Genomic DNA, 22,028 nt, shown 5'->3' with positions numbered 1-22,028 from the left:
CTTTCTGCCGACACCCCAAGAGAGCAGGCTTATGGGTTGCTTTATGGCTCTTTGTGAACACTCTCAAACGCTCTACACTCGAGAAAACCTTGGAGAAAAAACGTACGCTATGAATCGGATGTATCGTATGTACAATTTGCGATAAAATATTTATACTAATAAATAAATGTTTTGGTATTCCAGTTACGAAACAAAACGTTAGTAATAAAAATAAAAATAAGTAAAAAAGCGTCAACTCTACCCTCAATCATCCGACATGTCTACATTTAACTCTTGGAATGGCTCACAATGGGTCCGATATAAAGCCCTTGGCTAGTAAGTCTTTGTGATTATTATCTGTTTGTACCCTTGTTATAACGTATACTTCATGAATATAGAAATGACACCGACGCAAATAAAAAAGTTACCTCCGAATATGAGCATGAAAAGTAGCAGATCATTGGCCTTGCGAGAACGTGATGTAACTCGAATGTAATGACTCACCGTTGCTGTGAATGTTGTGAATCTGAAGCAACAGTTTTATTGCGACAAGAGATGATCTTGTCCCCACTGTACGCATTGAAGCTGCTCCCAATAAAGCGAACGCATAGAAGCAACGATCGATTTTCGCTGTTTGTCACGGTTTGAAGCCTTGCGATCATCGTCCATCCAGAGACCGGGTATCGATCACATCGACACGGCTCCAGACACGGTGAGCTGTACGATACCAGTCATGTCGGATCGAGGGAACGGTGCCCGATGATTTATGGCCCTTGCGCTGGTATTGCGTTTGCAAGATATTCCAAACAGAGCAAAAAATATATGATCCATCCCAAGAGCATGGCCAACAGCTCAATGGAACAATAGCTGACAAACAATAAAGGAGTGTAGTAGTAGCACAGCGAAGTTAGGGTTAAGAAGTCACTCCGGGATGGGGCATTAGACTTTTGAGATTGCAGTGGACGCAATTGCGCTCGAACATTACCTAGTCACTTACACAGATGCACAACTGGACACTCTAACCGGATGATGTGTGCATGAATGTGCATGTGAGCACTTCAAAACACTTTCGATGCGTACCTTCTTGCGCTAGAGCGTGGCTCGCATTCTCTTTTTCGATCTCGGCTTCGATTATTGTGTCAGTGTTGGAATATAGTGCCTTTGCGAAGCTGCTCAGTTTGTATGTAGGTATGAGTGTGGGTGTGTGTTTGATGATTTTTGTGGTGTTAGTTTTACACTAAACTGCATCTAACTGTATGTTCACGTGTATCCCCGGTACAGCCGTTCTTGCAAGCGATGGAGCGAAAAGCTACCCTCACGCACGTGTACGTCGGAAATCTGGCGCCCAACGTAAACGACCAACTGCTACGCCGCTACCTCTCGATGGCTGGCACCGTGGTCTCAACGAAGATCGTACGAAATGCAATGACTGGAGAGTCCCTGTTGTACGGCTCGGCCGTGTTCGCGACCACTCGGGACGTCCAAAATGTGATCCGTCGACTGAACGGAAAGGTGTTCCACGACAAGCCGCTGCTGGTGTGCTCGTATGGGGACTGTTCGAGCGAGCTGCACCACTACCAGCGCACTGTCGTAATCGGCAACAAGGAGCAGTACCTAACGCATCGCGCCATTTGCAAGCGGTTCGCACCGTACGGCCGAGTTCTGTTGTGCATGCAGCCCCAGATCCGGCACCGTCCGTCCAACGCTGTGTTCGTGCTATTAGAATCAGCGGATGTAGCTAGTCTTGTTATGAAGACCCGCCATTGCCGCTGGTTTGTCAAAACATACCGGGAGCGAATGAATGAGGTTCGCTGGAGAAAGGAGACATCCGAGCTCGAGCCCAAGCGGAATCCCTCGCATGGTGCTACCAGCAGTGAAAGAAAAGTACGTGGCGCTCGATCGGACGATCTGAGGCCAAGTCAGGCTGTCGTACCCAAACTCAACGTCACTACCCGACAACAGGCCGGGCGTTTTGGTCGCAAAGCTTCCAAAGCTCCTGGAATTGAAGATAACGATGCAGTGTTTAAAATCTTTGGAAATCTGGTTCTCAACGATGATGTATTCCAGTAGTAATAACGCTCAATATTCATTGATTTGTACATACACTGAGGGCCTTGACACTGAGAGCACTACAATTTTATTAATATCCCATTTGATAGAACTATTCAGCTCAATGTTATTTCGTGTACTCTACTTTGATTATAATAACGCAGCATTCTTATTGAACTATTAAACTTTAATATTATTTAGTATATTCAACAACAGCTTCAGTTTGTTCAATTGTCACAACGCACCCATTTACTTGAAATAAAGCTTACTCTCCTTAGTACGATGCAGCATTTAATCGTGTCTAGTTGCATTCCAACGATAGCATCCTGAAACGATTTGCTTGAGCAGATATCCGAAAACTCATCCATTAGTTGTTTCACGGGGAAAAAAAGGTGCGGGTAAAATTAGCATACTATGGTTACTGACATACAGTTTCGCGCAGATCGTCTGAGCGCAATTGTCTGCCGGACGGGTTTGCCGGACGAATTATTACATGCTGCTGTGCGATATTATTTCACCCGATTGCTTTGACGGGACACCCGATTTCCGTTGATCGTCATATATCGGAACAAGAATACAATTAAAATTCATAAATTTGGCGATGGAATTAAAGCATATGTAAAAGCTTTACTATTGTTTTGTTTTATTGTGCATCATGAGTTTTGGAGAAAAGATTTTTATAGAAAAGCAACGGGATATCAAACTTTAAAAAGAACATTTTGTTTCTAGTTACACTGACTCAGGCACAATACATCTGATAATGCACGTAAGTTTCCACGTTATCTTGCTAACACAGATCAAAAAGATCGATACAGTCCAATGCACTGGCAGCGCAGTGGATGTTTTCTACGTCTTCTTTTTGTCACCAATCAATCAGTGCCTTGTTAGATTTTCTTTTATTTTCCTGTGAAGTATTTTTCAGCAGTAGTATCCGAAAGCAATGGCAGGCAAGTAGCATTAATAGAAAGGCTGACGCGAGAATGGTCGACCGAGCATTGCGGGGATTATGTTTTTGCTTCTCACACACGTGCTACCAGCTCGTTGAGCGGTCGTCTCGTTTACGCGCTTCGAAAGTCGGTGCAACGTCCGAACCGGCCCCATAAGGACTCCACGTAGACAAGTTGTCAAGGGCAGACAGGTGGTAAGACGCTTGTCACAGGCCACGAGCTTCTTTTGAGACATGTCCGTCCTTAACCGCCAAACGGTATACGGCCTACTTACATGTAAATGACTAACAACTACATTATAGAGGAATGCTTCATTAATGAGTTGCTGAATTCAATTTTAATAGTTGATAAACTAAGCTTCAAAGCTTATTTGCACGAAGCCTCAATAACCGAGAGCTTGGGGTTATAGTTCCTCTTGTCCACTTTTACCAACGATGAGCAGTATTGTATCAAAATGTACGAATATAGGACAATTTTGAATAGAAATCACTATTTAAATAGGTACATCAAAAGCGAATGTGGCAAATAATACAATAAATATGCTCGACCACGTCAATATGCCCGAAGAAAGTCTCCAAAGCATCGGGGTATTGACCGAGCAAAATAGACAAAAGTAAATGATAAAACAGCTGAGACTTAATCTCTTTACTGCAAACGAACACGGTGGAAGACGAAAAAGCAAGCGAGAAAGAGAGAGAATGTGGGACTAAACGAGAAAGAGAAAGTGATCGTTTAGAAGACAGCATGTTCTTGGACGCTTGGTTCCATTCTACTGATTCTTCGGCCCAATCCATCACCCTCTTTCATACTTCCTTCGCAGCATCATTCGCCAGGGACTTTCAAAGGTGCTTGCGATGCGACGCAAACCGTATGTTTTTGCATAACCACCCTCGGGGCCATGTCATAAACCGTCCGTCTGCGTCGGACGGCACAAACGGCGGCGATCGCGGTGCCCAATCGATGAATGAAGATCACATATCTTCGTCTATCGTGTTGTTTTACGAGGCTTTATGGCATTCGTCTCTCGTGCGGTTCGAGATAACTGCAAGCATTATGGCTCGTAAAACGCTGGAAGTTTGGTCAGCAGCTCCAGAGCGCTTTAGTGGCTTATCCTTATTACTGCATAAAATAACATCCCAAATATCGTGTCTGTCTGTGGCATTGATAATGCCTTTTAATTAAAACAGGTCCAAAATTGCTTTTTCTTGTTTATGATTTACTTTGCTAGCGAAACAAGCATTCTTGAACTTCACTCTCATCACCGTAACCAAACCCGTCTTGGTGGAAGAGTTTCCAGTGTTATATTTCTAATATTTCTAATATTTCTAACGAAGCTCGTATAGACTGATAATGGAAATGGTATGCGATTGGCAGTAAGTACAATGGTGAGTTATTCCAAATTCATTCAAATAAGTGTGAAACAACCTTCTTCTAATGCACTGAGCTCCACTCCTTGTTCAAGTGAAAGTAAACGTGAACCTTGAATCTATATACAAAGATTAAAAAAAAACTTTAAATTGCACATTTCACTTGCACTCGATCACTATTCTTCAGCGTGGGTATCCTCTTCACTCTGCCTGGATGCATGCTTCGCTGATTAACGAAGCTTTAGAATGAGCGATATCGAATCCAACAGCGACTGGACGAAAGCACGTGGAAGACATTACACACCCAACCAGGCTCTTGGGAAGAGGGATGTGGCAGCCGATGAGCTAGCCACCGCCGGAATAAATGCTGTGCTCAAGTCGATCGGACTGGGAAATGGTAGGAAAAACACATCACTGAATGAAATTTTCCACTTCCACGCACACAAACACACACTCATACTTACACAGCGTCAGTGAACGGCAATAGTTGGTTGGACAGCTTCACGACCTTGAGACGAGTATCGTCCACCACGGTGTTGTCCATAATGCGGGAGACGAAAAGAGCCTGTTTATCGCTCTGGTAGCGCAGTATCGCCCAACCGAGCGGCTCTCGGTCCTGATCCCGCAGCACGGACACATCCCTCAGGAGGCCATACGTCCCAAACAGTTCGCGCAGCCGCACCGCTCCGAACGACTGCCCCAAGCCGGACACGCGCACGTACCCACCAAGGAACCAGTTCGTCTGCAGGCCCTGGAACTCGGCCGGCGAAACTGGTGGTGTGCCTCCTCCGTGTCCATGGCCGACCTAAACGACACATACGCCTCACGGTACCCGTACACGCACCGGCCCATTACAATTTGCATCACCCGGCCTATCCGACCGAAAAGCTCGTGTAGTACTTCCTCGTCGATCCATTCGCTGAAATTGGTAACGTGCAGCTCGGTGGACGTCAGGATTGGCCGGCTGGTGGTAGTAAAGCTGGCCGCCGCGTACATCCGAGTGCCCGCCAGCCAAGCACCGTTTAGGTGACGGGCCGCGTTCTCCAGCGGTTCCTGGCTGGTCGTAAACGACGATTGCGCTTTTTACCGCGACGGAGAATGTGGGGCGCGAGCAGATCATCTCCCGGAAGGGGCCATATAGGTTCAACAACATACCAAGCATTCTATCGTCGTAGAGCGAGGTAATGTTGCCCAAAAACAGACAAAAGCGCTTATTCCGCGCAAATGCTTCTGGAAATGGCACAACGCTGGCCGACCTGTCACGCACTTGGCCGGAAAAGAGCAGCACACATATCCACCACACACACGCACAAGCACGGTAGCAAATTAGCTCCAACTTTTTGAATATATTTATGATGAAGCTTACCTCCTGTGTAAGCATGCATAATGTTGTTTAGTTTTTGTTTTTCACTCGCACTGCAAAAGAAATCACTTACGAAATATGCATTCATCTTGCATCGAACTTTCCTCTCCAAGTTGCCGTACCGAAGTGACGATCCGAAAGGAAGCGACAGCAACATGCTGGTACACTGAAACACTCTCGCTGACCTACGCGTTTGTGGGAGATTGAGAGAGACGTTGTCCCTATTCGCTCTCATTTGAGCGCTGCGTCCGATGTACTGCAATATGCGCAAAAATGCACTCGCACATATCGGTTGAGTGTATTGCACTTTTCAGCAACACCAACAAGTTAAGGCTGTGTTGATGACTTTCGCTAAGTAGCGCACGTCTGACGTCACTTGTAGAAGCTCGTGGCGGTCCTTTCCCCCGTTGATCAACGATTTTCACAAAACACAAAAGAGGAATAGTCATTGCTATCAGCTATATCAAACTCATTTGACTACGTGGGCCAAGATCGTATTTGAAATAATAACACACAAATAGATAACGCGCGCGGTACTGGTGTTCCAAATATTGGTTCATGAGCAGTTCATGCTGGGATAACAACTTCGTTCAAAAAATTAAGAACTTTTCTAATATTCAACGTTCTCGTAATTTAAGAAACAAATTATGCAATGACTTTTGTCTTAGAATATTTCCAGTTGCGGGATAGGCCATGATATTAACCGTCATAACCGAGCTTGGCCATACCATATCTTGGTTGCTTTAACGATTTCAGAATAGTCTTTATTGATTAAATAAATTTGATACAAATGTATTGAATAAATTTAATGTATCTATCTATTAGCTCAGAGGACTCCAAACTACTGCTGCAGGATCGTAAGCAGCCCGAAATGAGCTTTCAAACATTCTAAAGGTAACGTCAACATGGCCCTCAAAAACGTTATTTGTAAATCAATGCGGGCCGCGAACTGGAAAGTTTGGAGACCACTGCGTTAGATGAAAGAATGCAGCCAGACCTCACGCGCTCTCTCTGGCATAAGCCGACCTTACTCTAAAGAGCCGTGTGTGCCTGAGAACGATCGATCGGTGAAGATCGTTTCGGCTGTATTTCGCACTGTCGGCACTTCGCATCGAAACAGCTTATCTAGATTTGAAAATATATTTAATGAATATTTAAACAACCTGAATGTTGTTTTTACAACGATTTTATGCCAATATGCCTTTTAGTACATCCCTAGAATATCATCAATAATTTTTGCAGCTAATCCTGTACAGCGAAGTTGCGCTGTTGTGGTGAAGGATTACTCATCGCATCGTCATCCCTACGCGAACACTTGCGTACAATGAGCGAACGATGTTTGCGATCATATAGGCACGTACCGAACGAAACTGTGCTCTGGGCAGGGCTTTCCAGCGCAAGCTATACAAAGTACATCAAATACGAGCAGAATATCATCCGAAACAGTCCCATCTCGAGCATGAGAAAATTAAATTCAATTAATAAACAAGACAGCACTCCACGGAAAGATGACATACGTATCAAATCACAGATTTTCGATGCAGATCTTACATGAATAAAATCATTTGTATCATTCTATTACACAATTTTATCTATCCTGTCTTTTAACGTAGCTAATGCTGAGGAACCCTGGGAAGTATCAAGAATGAGTCAGGCAAATAACTGCACACGGTTGGTCACTTACACTAAGAATACAATTACACAAATACATTGTTGTTTGCATGTTACATACATGTTTTGTGCATTAGAGGGCTATAAAAGCCGATCGCTCATTGCGCACGCACCCTTTCGTTGTTCAAATATTGTGAAGCTAGTAACATCTTCGTGGCGAGCGTTGTGCAAGTGTCTAAGTGCAAGTCTAAGCTAGTGGAACTTTCCCTATCGAGCGCTACAATTCTTGTTTGTCGTCCAGTGACATTATCCGTGATCGGTTTCAAGTGTTTCAGTGTGCAGAACAGCGGCTGAGCCATGGCTACCACCCCAGAGAAGGAGCTGAGTGCATTCGAATTGGGAGACTTATACGTGAGCATTCCTTTGCACCAGTGGGCTGCAGAGGAGGCCACTGAGCCAGGGAGTGATTTGATATTGTTTGTTCAGGAACGGGATAAGCATAAGGTCGCTCAAGATCAGAAGGACGAGGAGCTGGTTGAAGATCAGTCGAAGATCAAGAAGGCTCTAGAAGATGCAATGAGCGACATTGTGGAGCGAGGTGAAAGTGAACACATCAGTGGAGAGCCGATAGCTGAAAGTGACAAGCTAGAAGCTTTGGAGAAAATCCTGGAAGAGGCAAACAGCGTGGACGAGGATCACGTCGAGCAAGAGACCACTCACGACGAAGCTCACAAAGAAGCCATCGTGGAGGTCTCGGAAGATGCAGCCGAAGGCGTTGATCGCTGTGCACGTGTGGAGGTCGGTGAACAAGAAAGTAGTGTGGTTGTTGATGAGTTTGCTAATGTTATGTATTTTGCTTCCGTAGGTTTAAGCTGTTGAGCAGTGGAGCTGGCGATGAGCTGAGTTGGTATGCCGATACCTGCCAGCAGCAGCAGAGGGAGTGAAGGGAGCGAATGAACTGGATAAAGTCCTGTGTGTTTCAATGATGTTGAATGTAGTCTTGCAATTTTCGATACATGGATAAAGAGTTGTAATTTTGTATTTTTGGTAAATCAAAATTATTGAATAAAATTGAAGCAAATATTTAGAAAAAAACCTTGGGCTTATTTATTATATTATACTCCGCCTGTTTTGATTTTAGTTTTTTTTAGTTTTGACTGCACAATATGTCTTCGAAATATCAAAATAGACACATATACTCGCGGTGAAAATTTAGACCGTTTGTTTTGTTTGGAAATAAACGACCCAGAAACCAGTTTAACTTAAGTAATACTTATGGATGACATTTTCGCGTAACACATATTCTTATTCATGTTACAAGTTTTTTTTTTAACTTGTACGGTAACTTTTACGCTAATTTGTACCGTGAACTCCTACGATATTTGAATTCGTACACTATTTCTAAATTACTACTGGGTATGGTTTATCAATTGGAACTGGAACCGTTTCAGTTCTTGACCCGGATCAGGTCAGGTATCGTTCCGAATTCCGAACAGTTTCAGGTATTGGTTTATGATATGAATGAAATCGGGAGCTATTTCTGGATCGGTATCGCTCCATGATCGACTGCAGCACCGGTATCGGTTCATGATACGTTCCAGTCCAAAAAACATTACCTACACGTTTTATACTTAAACATGTCTAAAGAATGCTTTACTATGAGTGTACTAACATATCGTTTTAACATGACTTTCGAAGATGCTTAACAGTTTCTAAAGTTGTAAAACCTTTAAAACGCTCTGAAGGCGCTTATAATACTGGCTTATAAACTCGAACGACTCAATAACATGCCCGTCATGGGTTCAAACCTAGAATGGACCGTTCCCCCGTAGCAAGGATGGACTATACGGCTGCGTGGTAAAGAATTAAGTCTCGAAAGCCTGGTGTAGGCCGGCATGTCCGCGTAGGACGTTATGCCAAATAGAAGAAGAAGAAGCATCAAGATCAACTGATCTCATTAAATGCATATTAAGGAACTTGGAACACACTATACAGACTATACCTGAGCTACGCTATTTACGAAAAACGTGGAGAAGCGGTTTTCAGCCATTATAGATTTAAGTTTATTTTCATTTTGCATGCGGGTGGGTGGTTTCATCTCCGGTATACATTATTAAATACGATTCCGAATAATGCAAACATCTTCTCGCTTCTTATTGATTTTGAAAAATCAAATGAAATTAGCTTGTTTTTAATCATGGTACTATTAACTGATACTGTATCAAATCATAAAACCACGATTGTTACTAGGGCGAACGGATCTGTGGGCCACGCGAAGGATGCGGCCTTGTAAATCAAACCCGCTCGGGTAACAGCGATCTTCTCAACCGTTCGACATCAATGATTAACCTTCCCGCTAGTTGCTCTCTCAAGTAATTTGAGGAGCCTATGCCGCAGAAGGGGGTGAAGAGGAATGAGAGATTTCTTTCGTGATCCGAATATGCAAAATTAAAAAAAGACGAGGTTTCTTAGAGTTGCAAAATCCGAATGGTTTGTTTATTAAAAGTTCGGTCCCTATTATACCCCCGGAAGCCCATACATTTTAGGGTGTTAGTGTATCCTTTCCGAGGATAAATAGTACATAAGTGTACGTACGCGTGAGTGCCGCATGTTAGTGTTTTTGACGCATATTTATTCCGCTTTTACACGTAGCGTTCCCGGTTTCTAGATTAAGATGATCGCGCACCACGCGAAATTACAGTTTGAGACATTCGTTACGGAATAATTATTGCGAACGTAACAACGATTGTGTAAATATTTATATACCAGGTTCCGCGTATCTCGGACACTACCTTAACGTGGAGAGTCTTAAAACTTGTTAGTCTGCACAAGTGCTTATTAAAGCTGTATGCTGTTTAAAACTATCTTAGCCACAACAATAGAACTGCAAATTGTGATCTGGAAAGTCATACTGATATTAAGCCAATGGAATCCATTTTTATTGATATGATAGTTCATTTGTGTGTCCAATATGTGTCAGCCATGAAGATATTTTGTCAAACAAATTCCCCAAAAAGCCAAAATGATATTTTGTAATACAAAAGTTTACATGACTGGAAGTTTCCAAAACACTTTTTATGTTTTGTTTGTTATGGCACAGCCTTGACATAGCTTGTGGTGCAAATTGAGGGCATTTGAAAAAATCTTAACTCGATTCGATTCGAGTCGAGAAAATGAAATCCAAAGTTAACTTTTGCATACAAATGAACACACAAAACTCGTCAACGCGACGTCGAGACGACTCGGTTATAGGAATAGAATATGCTGGATAGTCTTATTAGGCCATACAAGACATGCAAATGAAAAAGGGAGACTTGATGAAATAATCGTAACAATAACGTTGAAACTATGATAAGATTGAACATGTTCCTTGGGAGGACCGGAATGGCATGGTATGCTGCATGCTAGATTCCAGGAACAGTGTGGGTTCATGATAGGTTTCAAGAATCGATTTAGGTTCATGATAGATTCCAGAACCGATATGTGTTCGTGATCGACGTTTTACATTCGATTCCAGAACCGGTACGGGTTCAAGATCGGTTCCAGGACCGGTAAGGTTGAATGATTGTTTCCATGACCAGTATGGATTCATGATCGGTTCCAGGACCGGTATGCGTTCATGATAGGTTCCACGACCGGTAGGAGTACATGATCGGTTTCAGAACAGATATGGATTCATGATCGATTCCAGGAACGATATAGGTTCATGACAGGTTCTAGGACATTTGACATTTTTCCTGCAGAGTAAACGTTTCTTTACCATGCATTTACTAATATTTACGTATTCAACCACTCAAATTTACACTCGAACAATTAGAACATTTATCTAGAATTACAGGAGTACAGGAGGAGTGTCATTGTGACAAATGACATTTTTTAGAATGACTGTCGAATGTCATTTTGAATCTGTAATTCGATTCATCAAACAGATCGAATGAAACAATTTGGTGTCAATAATTATCGCAACATCGCGTACAACAGCTACCACCTTTTTTGTATAAAATTATTAATAAATGAGATGAAACATCACCTTAGTAATATAACCAACATGATGTCTCACTCTGTCAGGTTTGATGATTTCTTGAGTAGAACGATAAAACATGTTGACTACACCCTAGTGACGTCAAACGTACGCTGCACTCAACAGATGTGAGCGAGTGGATTATTGTACATTGGGCGCAACGCTCACACGAAAGCGAACAGGGACAAAGTCTCTCTCAATCTACCACAAACGCGTCGGTCAGCGAGAGTGTTTCAGTGTAGCAGCATGTTGCTGTCGCTTCCTTTCGGATCGTCACTTCGATACGGCAGCTCGGTGAAGAAAGTTCGATGCAATATTAGTGCAATTTTCGTTCCAGAATTCTTTTGCAGTGTGAGTGAACAACAAAACCCAAACAAAATATGATGCATGCTTACAGCGGAGGTAAGCTCCACCATAAATATTTCCAAAAAGTTGGAGCTAATTTGCTACCGTGGTTGTGCGTGTGTGTGGTGGATATGTGTGTTGCTCTTTTCAGGCCAATTGCGTGACAGGTCGGCCAGCGTTGTGCCACTTCCAGAAGCATTTGCGCGGAATAAGCGCTTTTGTCTGTTTTTGGGCAACATTACCTCGCTCTACGACGATAGAATGCTTGGTATGTTGTTGAACCTATATGGCCCCTTCCGGGAGATGATCTGCTCGCGCCCCACATTCTCCGTCGCGGTAAAAAGTGCAATCGTCGTTTACGACCAGCCAGAACCGCTGCCCGTCACCTGAATGGTGCTTGGCTGGCGGGCACTCGGATATACGCGGCGGCCAGCTTTACTACCACCAGCCGGCCAATCCTGACGTCCATCGAGCTGCACGTTACCAATTTCAGCGAATGGATCGACGAGGAAGTACTACACGAGCTTTTCGGTCGGATAGGCCGGGTGATGCAAATTGTAATGGGCCGGTGCGTGTACGGGTACCGTGAGGCGTATGTGTCGTTTAGGTCGGCCATGGACACGGAGGAGGCACACCACCAGTTTCGCCGGCCGAGTTCCAGGGCCTGCAGACGAACTGGTTCCTTGGTGGGTACGTGCGCGTGTCCGGCTTGGGGCAGTCGTTCGGAGCGGTGCGGCTGCGCGAACTGTTTGGGACGTATGGCCTCCTGAGGGATGTGTCCGTGCTGCGGGATCAGGACCGAGAGCCGCTCGGTTGGGCGATACTGCGCTACCAGAGCGATAAACAGGCTCTTTTCGTCTCCCGCATTATGGACAACACCGTGGTGGACGATACTCGTCTCAAGGTCGTGAAGTAGTCCAACCAACTTTTGCCGTTCACTGACGCTGTGTAAGTATGAGTGTGTGTTTGTGTGCGTGGAAGTGGAAAATTTCAGTGATGTGTTTTTCCTACCATTTCCCAGTCCGATCGACTTGAGCACAGCATTTATTCCGGCGGTGGCTAGCTCATCGGCTGCCACATCCCTCTTCCCAAGAGCCTGGTTGGGTGTGTAATGTCTTCCACGTGCTTTCGTCCAGTCGCTGTTGGATTCGATATCGCTCATTCTAAAGCTTCGTTTATCAGCGAAGCATGCATCCTGGCAGAGTGAAGAGGATACCCACGCTGAAGAATAGTGTTCGAGTGCAAGTGAAATGTGCAATTTAAAGTTTGTTTTTTAAATCTTTGTATATAGATTCAAGGTTCACGTTTACTTTCACTTGAGCAAGGAGTGGAGCTCAGTGCATTAGAAGAAGGTTGTTTCACACTGATTTGAATGAATTTGGAATAACTCACCATTGTACTTACTGCCAATCGCATACCATTTCCATTATCAGTCTATACGAGCTTCGTTAGAAATATTTTTGAAACAAAATAAAACTATACTTTATAAACATCCACAAATACTTATTATTTCATGTTTTTTGAAACTCTTTTACCAAGACGGATTTTGTTACAGGAATGAGAGTGTAGTTCCAGAATGCTTGTTTCGCTAGCGAAATAAATCATAAATAAGAAAAAGCAATTATGCGACTATTTTAATGAATACGCGATCTCAATGCCACAGACAGACACGATATTTGGGATGTAATTGTATGCAGTAATGGATATAAGCCACTGAGGCGCTCTGGAGCTGCTGACCAAACTTCCAGCGTTTTACGAGCCATAATGCTCACAGTTATCTCGAGCCGCACGAGAGACGAATGCCATAAAGCCTCGTAAAATAACACGACAGATGAAGATATGTGATCTTCATTCATCGATTGGGCACCGCGATCGCCGCCGTTTGTGCCGTCCGACGCAGACGGACGGTTTATGACATGCCCACGGGGGTGGTTATGCAAAAACATACGGTTTGCGTCGCATCGCAAGCACCTTTGAAAGTCCCCGGCGAATGATGCTGCGAAGGAAGTATGAAAGAGGGTGATGGAGTGGGCCGAAGAAGAATCAGTAGAATGGAACCCAGCGGCCAAGAACATGCTGTCTTCCAAACGATCACTTTCTCTTTCTCGTTTAGTCCCACATTCTCTCTCTTTCTCGCTTGCTTCTTCGTCTTCCACCATGTTCCTTTGCAGTAAAGAGATTAAGTCTCAGCTGTTTTATCATTTACTTTTGTCTATTTTGCTCGGTCAATACCCTGATGCTTTGGAGAGTTTCTTCCGGCATATTGACGTGGTCGAGCATATTTATTGCATTGTTTCTCACATTCACTTTTGATATACCTATTTAAATAGTGATTTCTATTCAAAATTGTCATATATTCGTACATTTTGATACAATACTGCTCATCGTTGGTAAAAGTGGACAAGAGGAACTATAACCCCAAACTCTCGGTTATTGAGGAATCTAAATTCGTGCAAATAAGCTTTGAAGCTTAGTTGATCAAATATTAAAATTGAATTCAGCAACTCATTAATGAAGCAATCCTGTATCATGCTACGAATTGTTCTTGTTAGTCATTTACATGTAAGTAGGCCGTGTACCATTTGGCGGTTAAGGACGGATATGTCTCAAAAGAAGCTCGTGGCCTGTGACAAGATGCGTCTTACCACCTGTCTGCCCTAGACAACTTGTCTATATCGGACGTTGTACCGGCTAAGCGCGAGAACGACACGACCGCTGAACGAGCAGCGGCAAGATAGCACGTGTGCGAAAACCAAAAACATAATGCCCGCAAAGCTCAGACGACCATTCTCGCGTCAGCCTTTCCATACTCACTGCTGCTGGAGAATACTTCCTCTTCTTCGTCTAGTGGCACAACAACCGCTGCCGGTCAAGGCCTGCCTGTACCCACTAGTGAAGTGGGCTTGGCTTTCAGTGACTTTTTGTTACCGTTGAAGGATAGTCAGTCCTACGTATGGGGGCACGGTATATTCTGGGCTTGAACCCATGATGGGCATTTTGTTAAGTCGTTCGAGTTGACGACTGTACCACCAGACCGGCCCATGGAAAATACTTCACAGGAAAATAAAAGAAAATCTAACAAGGCACTGATCGATTGGTGACAAAAAGAAGACGTAGAAAACATCCACTGCGCTGCCAGTGCATTGGACTGTATCGATCTGTTCGATCTGTTTTAGCAAGCAAGATAACGTGGAAACTTCCGTGCATTATCAGATGTATTGTGCATGAGTCAGTTTAACTAGAAATAAAATGTTCTTTTCTAAGTTTGATATCCCGTTGTTTCTCTATCAAAAGCCATATTCGATAGTCATGATGTACAATTAAATACATTCGAAATAAAGCAATGCCAAATCGTTTGCATATGCTTTCATTCGATCATCGAGTTAATTAATTGTATTCTTGTTCAGATTCATAACGATCAACGGGCTGCAAATAATAACGTCAATGTTTTACTATATGCAGACGATCTTAAGATGTTCCTTGCTGTTGACAATTCAAATCACTGCGAAATACTTCAAGATTCCGTAAACCGTTTTTTGACGTGGTGCCATGATAACGAAATGTTTGTGAATGTACAAAAATGTAACTTGCATTACTTTCCCTAAGAAAAGGATTCCAATAGCTTTTAATTACAAAATTGGTCAAGACAGTGTGCCGCGGTCATCTGTAGTTCGTGATTTAGGAATAATGTTAGACAGTAAACTTATATTATCGTGCCATTTCCACACAATCGTCTCAAAAGCATTAAATATGTTAGGTTTTATTCTACGTGCTTCTTCCGACTTTAAGGATCCTTTCTGTCTTAAATCATTATACTGTGCCTTAGTCCGTCCTATACTAGAATTTGCTTGCGTTGTTTGGTGTCCAAACCAAGTGACCTATATAGACATGATAGAAAAAGTTCAGAAAAAGGTGACACGCGCTATGTTTTATCGTCTTCCTTGGTCAAACCAAATGCCACGCCCCCCGTACCATGTCAGGTGTCAGTTATTTGATCTCGAAACTTTAGAACACAGGAGAAAGAATGCTCAATGTATTTTCATGCATAAGTTATTAAATGGGCTTATTGATGCACCTGAAATTTTAAATCTGATCAGATTTTCTGCACCTACTAGGGATCTTAGAAGCAAGTCTTTAATCAGGATCCCATTTCGATCTTCTTCATTTGGCGCTAACGACCCTTTAATTAAAATGTGTGTCAGCTACAATAGACTTGAATCATCTGCAGATTTTCATATCCCTGTTTCTCGCCTTTGTCAGTTGTAAAGGGCTAGTGTTATTTATGTTTAAGTTGTTTACTAATTAAGAATTTGTATCTGTTATTTAGGCCTATTGCCCGATAACGTAAATTAATAATAAATAAATAAATAAATAAATAAATAAATCTCCACAATCTCCTCGATTTACTTATTCTGTAGTAAGATGCACATCACATCGCTTGCGCCGAGACGTTCGCCCGGCAAAGCAATCGGGTGCAATAAAACCGCACAGCTGCATGTAATAATTCGTCCGGCAAACCTTGGGCAGACAATTACGCTCAGACGATCTGCGCAAAACTGTATGTCAGTAACCATAGCATGGTAATTTCACCCGCACTTCATCTTTCTTTCCCCGTGAAACAAGTAATGGATGAGTTTTCGGATATCTGCTCAAGCAAATCGTTTCAGGATGCTATTGTTGAAATGCAAAAATACTCGATCACATTCTACATGATACTAAGGAGAGTAAGCTTTATTTCAAGTAAATGGGTGCGTTGTGACAATTGAACAAACTGAAGCTGTTGTTGAATATATTAAATAATATTAAAGTTTAATAGTTCAATAAGAATGCTGCGTTATTATAATCAAAGTAGAGTGCACGAAATAACATTGAGCTGAATAGTTCTATCAAATGAGATATTAATAAAATTGTAGTGCTCTCAGTGTCAAGGCCCTCAGTGTATGTACAAATCAATGAATATTGAGCGTTATTACTACTGGAATACATCATCGTTGAGAACCAGATTTCCAAAGATTTTAAACACTGCATCGTTATCTTCAATTCCAGGAGCTTTGGAAGCTTTGCGACCAAAACGCCCGGCCTGTTGTCTGGTAGTGACGTTGAGTTTGGGTACGACAGCCTGACTTGGCCTCGGATCGTCCGATCGAGCGCCACGTACGTGTTTTTTTTTTTTACTCGGGACGTCCCGAGTGGTCGCGAACACGGCCGAGCCGTACAACAAGGACTCTCCAGTCATTGCATTTCGTGCGATCTTCGCTGAGATTACGGTCCTGGTTATCGAAAGGTAGCGGCGTAGCAGTTGGTGGTTTACGTTGGGCGCCAGATTTCCGACGTACACGTGCGTGAGGGTAGCTTTTCGCTCCATCGCTTGCAAGAACGGCTGTACAGGGGATACACGTGAACATACAGTTAGATGCAGTTTAGTGTAAGACTAGCACCACAAAAACCAAAAAACACACACCCACACTCATACCTACATACAAACTGAGCAGCTTCGCAAAGGCACTATATTCCAATACTCACACAATAATGGAAAGCTGAGTCTGCAAAAACATAACCGATCAGTAGCACGGTCAAAGAGAGAATGCGAGCCACGCTCTAGCGCAAGAAGGTACGCATCGAAAGTGTTTTGAAGTGCTCACATGCACATTCATGCACACATCATCCGGTTAGAGTGTCCAGTTGTGCATCTGTTTATGTGACTAGGTAATGTTCGAACGCAATTGCGTCCACTGCAATCTCAAAAGTCTAATGCCCCATCCCGGAGTGACTTCTTAACCCTTACTTCGCTGTGCTACCAATACTCTCCTTTATTGTTTGTCAGCTATTGTTCCATTGAGCTGTTGGCCATGCTCTTTGGATGGATCATATAATTTTTGCTCCGTCTGGAATATCTTGCAAATGCAAGAACAGCGCGGGGGCCATAAATCATCGGGCACCGTTCCCTCGATCCGACATGACTGGTATCGTACAGCTCACCGTGTCTGGAGCCGTGTCGATGTGATCGATACCCGGTCTCTGGATGGACGAAGATCGCAAGGCTTCAAACCGTGACAAACAGCGAAAATCGATCGTTGCTTCTATGCGTTCGCTTTATTGGGAGCAGCTTCAATGCGTACAGTGGGGACAAGATCATCTCTTGTCGCAATAAAACTGTTGCTTCAGATTCACAACATTCACAGCAACAGTGAGTCATTACATTCCAGTTACATCACGTTCTCGCAAGGCCAATGCTCTGCTACTTTTCATGCTCATATTCGGAGGTAACTTTTTTATTTGCGTCGGTGTCATTTCTATATTCATGAAGTATACGTTATAGCAAGGGTATAAACAGATAATAATCACAAAGACTTACTAGCCAAGGGCTTTATATGGGACCCTTTGTGAGCCAAGGCTTTTCCATTCCAAGAGATTATTATTTTTATTACTAACGTTTTGTTTCGTAACTGGAATACCAAAACATTTATTTATTAGTATAAATATTTTATCGCAAATTGTACATACGATACATCCGATTCATAGCGTACGTTTTTTCTCCAAGGTTTTCTCGAGTGTAGAGCGTTTGAGAGTGTTCACAAAGAGCCATAAAGCAACCCATAAGCCTGCTCTCTTGGGGTGTCGGCAGAAAGCATTAAAGCTACCGGGGAGCAGTTTGCGGTGGAAACATACATTTCTTTTGATATTTGTGGATACTTTTGTGCATCATTTGTGGATGACTTCAGCGTGACACCCCACGGATGGCAAACTATGCTCACGCTTAGCTCATTAAATCCCAACAAAAAGCAGCAGAAAAGCAGATATGTTGGGTGTCTGACAATAATGCCTTCAAATGAGAGAGGCAATTGTCATCTACACCTGGAAATGCTTCTCAACGTCAACGCAAAAACGGTCATAGATCTTTGCTTTGGTGAGCATTGAGAAAATGTAATAATCAATTTCATTGCTTTGCTGATTGCTCTTTTGAGCGTTTTCTAGTCTGGGGATTTGTGCATCTTTCAGGTGAATAAAAACTGTTTTGCCTCGAATTAAGCATTCTTTGGCAAGCATACGGCAAAGCCGTCCTTCCTGAATAAAGAACAAGTACTCTTTGGTCACGTATAATTGGTGTCGGTTTGAAACTACATTGCAAGAATGCCTCCGGTTGTGAACTTACCAGATAATGCGACAGGAAATGCTAATGCATCGGGATATCAGAGCCTACTAGAGATCACACACATGTAATGTGAAGTGAATGTAATAGTGCATGGCCCATATGTTAAATTTTAAAGCGGCTTGGCTAGGGACTGAAGGGATGAAGAAATTAAATAAAAACTTGATGAATGAAAGGAGTTTGAAGCTGTCTGTTATTTGCATTGAAACGATATGTGTCCTTTTATATTGTTACGGAAATTATTGAAGCGATAGCAAATCCTGTACAGCGAAGTGGCGCTGTTGTGGCGAAGGATTACTCATCGCACCATCTTCTCTACGCGAACACTTGCGTACAATGAGCGAACGATGTTTGTGATCATATAGGCACGTACCGAACGAAACTGTGCTCTGGGCAGGGCTTTCCAGCGCAAGGTATACAAAGTAAATCAAATACGAACAGAATATCACTCTAAACGGTCCCATTTCGAGCATGATAAAGTTAAATTCAACTAATAACCAAGACAACACTCCACGGAAGGATGACATACGTATCAAAACACAGATTTTCCATGCAGATCATACACAAATTAAAACATTATTATCATTCTATTACACGATTTTACCTATCCTGTCTTTTAACGAAGCTTATGCTGAGAAACCCTGGGAAGTATCAAGAATGAGTCAGGCAATTAACTGCACACGGTTGGTCACTTACACTAAGAATACAATTACACAAACACATTGACATGTTGTGTGCGTTAGCGGGCTATAAAAGCCGGTCGCTCATTGCGCACGCACCCTTTCGTTGTTCAAATATTGTGAAGCTAGTAACATCTTCGTGGCGAGCGTTGTGCAAGTGTCTAATTGCAAGTCTAAGCTAGTGGAACTTTCCCTATCGAGCGCTACAATTCTTGTTTGTCGTCCAGTGACATTATCCGTGAGCGGTTTCAAGTATTTCAGTGTGCAGAACAGCGGCTAAGCCATGGCTACCACCCCAGAGAAAAAGCTGAGTGCGTCGGAATTGGTCGACCTGGTCCCCTTGGCGACTGAGCCAGGGAATGATCTGATATCGACCGTACAGGAACGGGATAAGCATAAGGTCGCTCAAGATCAGAGTGTCGAGAAGCCGGATGAGGATCAGTCGAAAATCGAGAAGGCTCTAGAAGATGCAATGAGCGACATTGTGGAGCGAGGTGAAAGTGAAGACATCAGTGGAAATCCGATAGCTGAAAGTGACAAGCTAGAAGCTTTGGAGGAAATCCCGCAAGAGGCAAACATCGTGGACGAGGATCACGTCGAGCAAGAGACCACTCACGACGAAGCTCACGATGAAGCTCACGATGAAGCCATCGTGGAGGCCTCGGAAGATGCAGCGGAAGGCGAAGATCGCTGTGCACGTGTGGAGGTCGGTGGGCAAGAAGCTAGTGTGGTTGTTGATGAGTTTGCTAATGTTATGTATTTTGCTTCCGTAGGTTGAGCAGCGGAGCTGGCGATGAGCTGAGTTGGTGTGTCGATTCCTGCCAGCAGCGTGAAGAGTGAAGGGAGCGAATGAACTGGATAAAGTCCCGTGTGTTTCAATGATGTTGGATGTAGTCTTGCAATTTTCGATACATGGATAAAAAATGTGATGTACTTTCGGTCAAAGAAAATTATTGAATAAAATTGAAGCAAATATTTAGAAAAAAAAATGCAACTTGTACTCAGTCATTCTTTCGAATCCGTCCGCCTGTTGTGTTAGCAGTAGTTTTTGTCTGTTCTTTGTTGTTGTCTATTTTCTTCCGTGGAATATTCGTGGAAATCCCGTTGGAGTTTTGTGGTGCAAAAAACGTATGCAAACATAATATTTCAAATCCTCGTGGCATAACCCCAAACATGCACTAGAGCTTAGATCTTGGAGCTTTGTATTTATCCGCTACTTTATTGACTGTGATGTTTGTTGCGTTATTTATCTACGGAGTTTATATATTAAAGGGACTTCCTTCTGCGGCCGCTCAGTCCGCTTACCGTTGAATCCGCCACTGCTATGTCAGCGACGTCATGTGAGTTAAGTATGTTTCATCTGCAGGTTACTTCCTTCCTGTTTTCATCTTTTGCATCCAATTTACTTGCCTCTATTTGGCTGTATGTACCTTGCCGCAGCCTTGATCGCCGTCATTCTTTAGCAGTTGTAATACGACATACTTTACAGTGCGTGTAGCTTAGATGATCGCGATGCCAATTGAAGCTCAGGATGATGCGGCAAGCGTATCGTAATTCGGTCAGCTTCGTCTCTCTTCGTTGTGTTTGGTAAGCATTCGTTCCATTTCTTGCTCTCAGGTGCACGCAATTGCACCCATACTCACGCTAATCGGGAATGAGTATCTTATTGGCAGGCAAGCTCTCTGCTAGCTTGTCCATCAGCAAAACAGTGTCTGTGCAACTAAGCTCTCATTCTCCATGGTATTTCAGCCGAAGCCGTTTCTTGATCGTTTTGTGCACTACTGCCGGTTTCGGTAATCTGTACATTCATATTTGTTGGAATTAGAATAATTATTTTCGAACATAAATTTGAATTGCATAAAACAAAGCGTTAGGAAACTAAGATTAGGTTATAAACTACTCGACGTTAGAAACTGCTCGATCTGCATGAACTATGAACTGCATGAATTATTATATACAAAAAAGGACAAACGAATATACAGTTGCAAACCGACCAGCGATAAAGGTGTACACTTTCCTATTCAAATTTCCTCCAAATATCACAGCCAGCCCCTTTTCGTGAATATATTTCACAATATTAGTCCGAAGAAGTCTAAGTAGCTTTGCGAGCCATTTAGTCATCAGAATGGATTGAGAAGCGCTTACGGAATGCTCGTTTCCAAACGAATAGATGATGATAAGTTGCACAGTTTGCAGGGAAACATGTTCGCTAAATAGCACATGCTGCCTATGCATGTTGATAGAAAAGACATTCCGGTGAGGTATGGACGAGATCGACCCCTTTGTAGAGATTTCCGCTGTTGCAGCATCTGGACGATTCAAGATCCTCAGACGGACGATGTAGCAACGAATGATGATACTGCTCACCAGCTGTCACTGCTGGAGTTTATTCAGTACTTTTATAGGAATCTTAACACTAACAGTTAATAATCTAACTGAAATATGTCAATTCAAGTAACCCATATGACGTGTGCATACATGTGCGTCTACACTACAATACTACGACACGTGGTTCA

The 22,028-nt window shown here is 43.0% G+C and overlaps 1 protein-coding gene across 7 annotated transcripts in view; it reads left to right on the top strand.

Moving 5' to 3' along the window:
* Positions 1-7,424: 7,424 nt before the first annotated feature.
* Positions 7,425-22,028, top strand: part of LOC120958107 (uncharacterized) — an 88,212-nt gene continuing 73,608 nt past the window's right edge. For 3 of the 7 annotated variants that reach the window (XM_049609506.1, XM_049609500.1, XM_049609503.1), the window contains exons 1-2: positions 7,464-7,914; positions 20,007-20,218. In XM_049609506.1, the coding sequence (XP_049465463.1) occupies positions 7,674-7,914; positions 20,007-20,218 (453 nt within the window). In that variant the 5' untranslated portion in view covers positions 7,464-7,673. Of the gene's footprint in view, positions 8,115-8,181; positions 8,427-20,006; positions 20,219-22,028 lie in introns of those variants that run through there. The other 4 variants (XM_040380680.2, XM_049609514.1, XM_049609523.1 and 1 more) reach the window with 4 other exon arrangements.

Source organism: Anopheles coluzzii, chromosome X (assembly GCF_943734685.1).
Source record: "Anopheles coluzzii chromosome X, AcolN3, whole genome shotgun sequence".
NCBI classification, from domain to species: domain Eukaryota; kingdom Metazoa; phylum Arthropoda; class Insecta; order Diptera; family Culicidae; genus Anopheles; species Anopheles coluzzii.
Note: the sequence above shows the minus strand (reverse complement) of the source record. Positions and strands in the feature narration are given on the sequence as shown.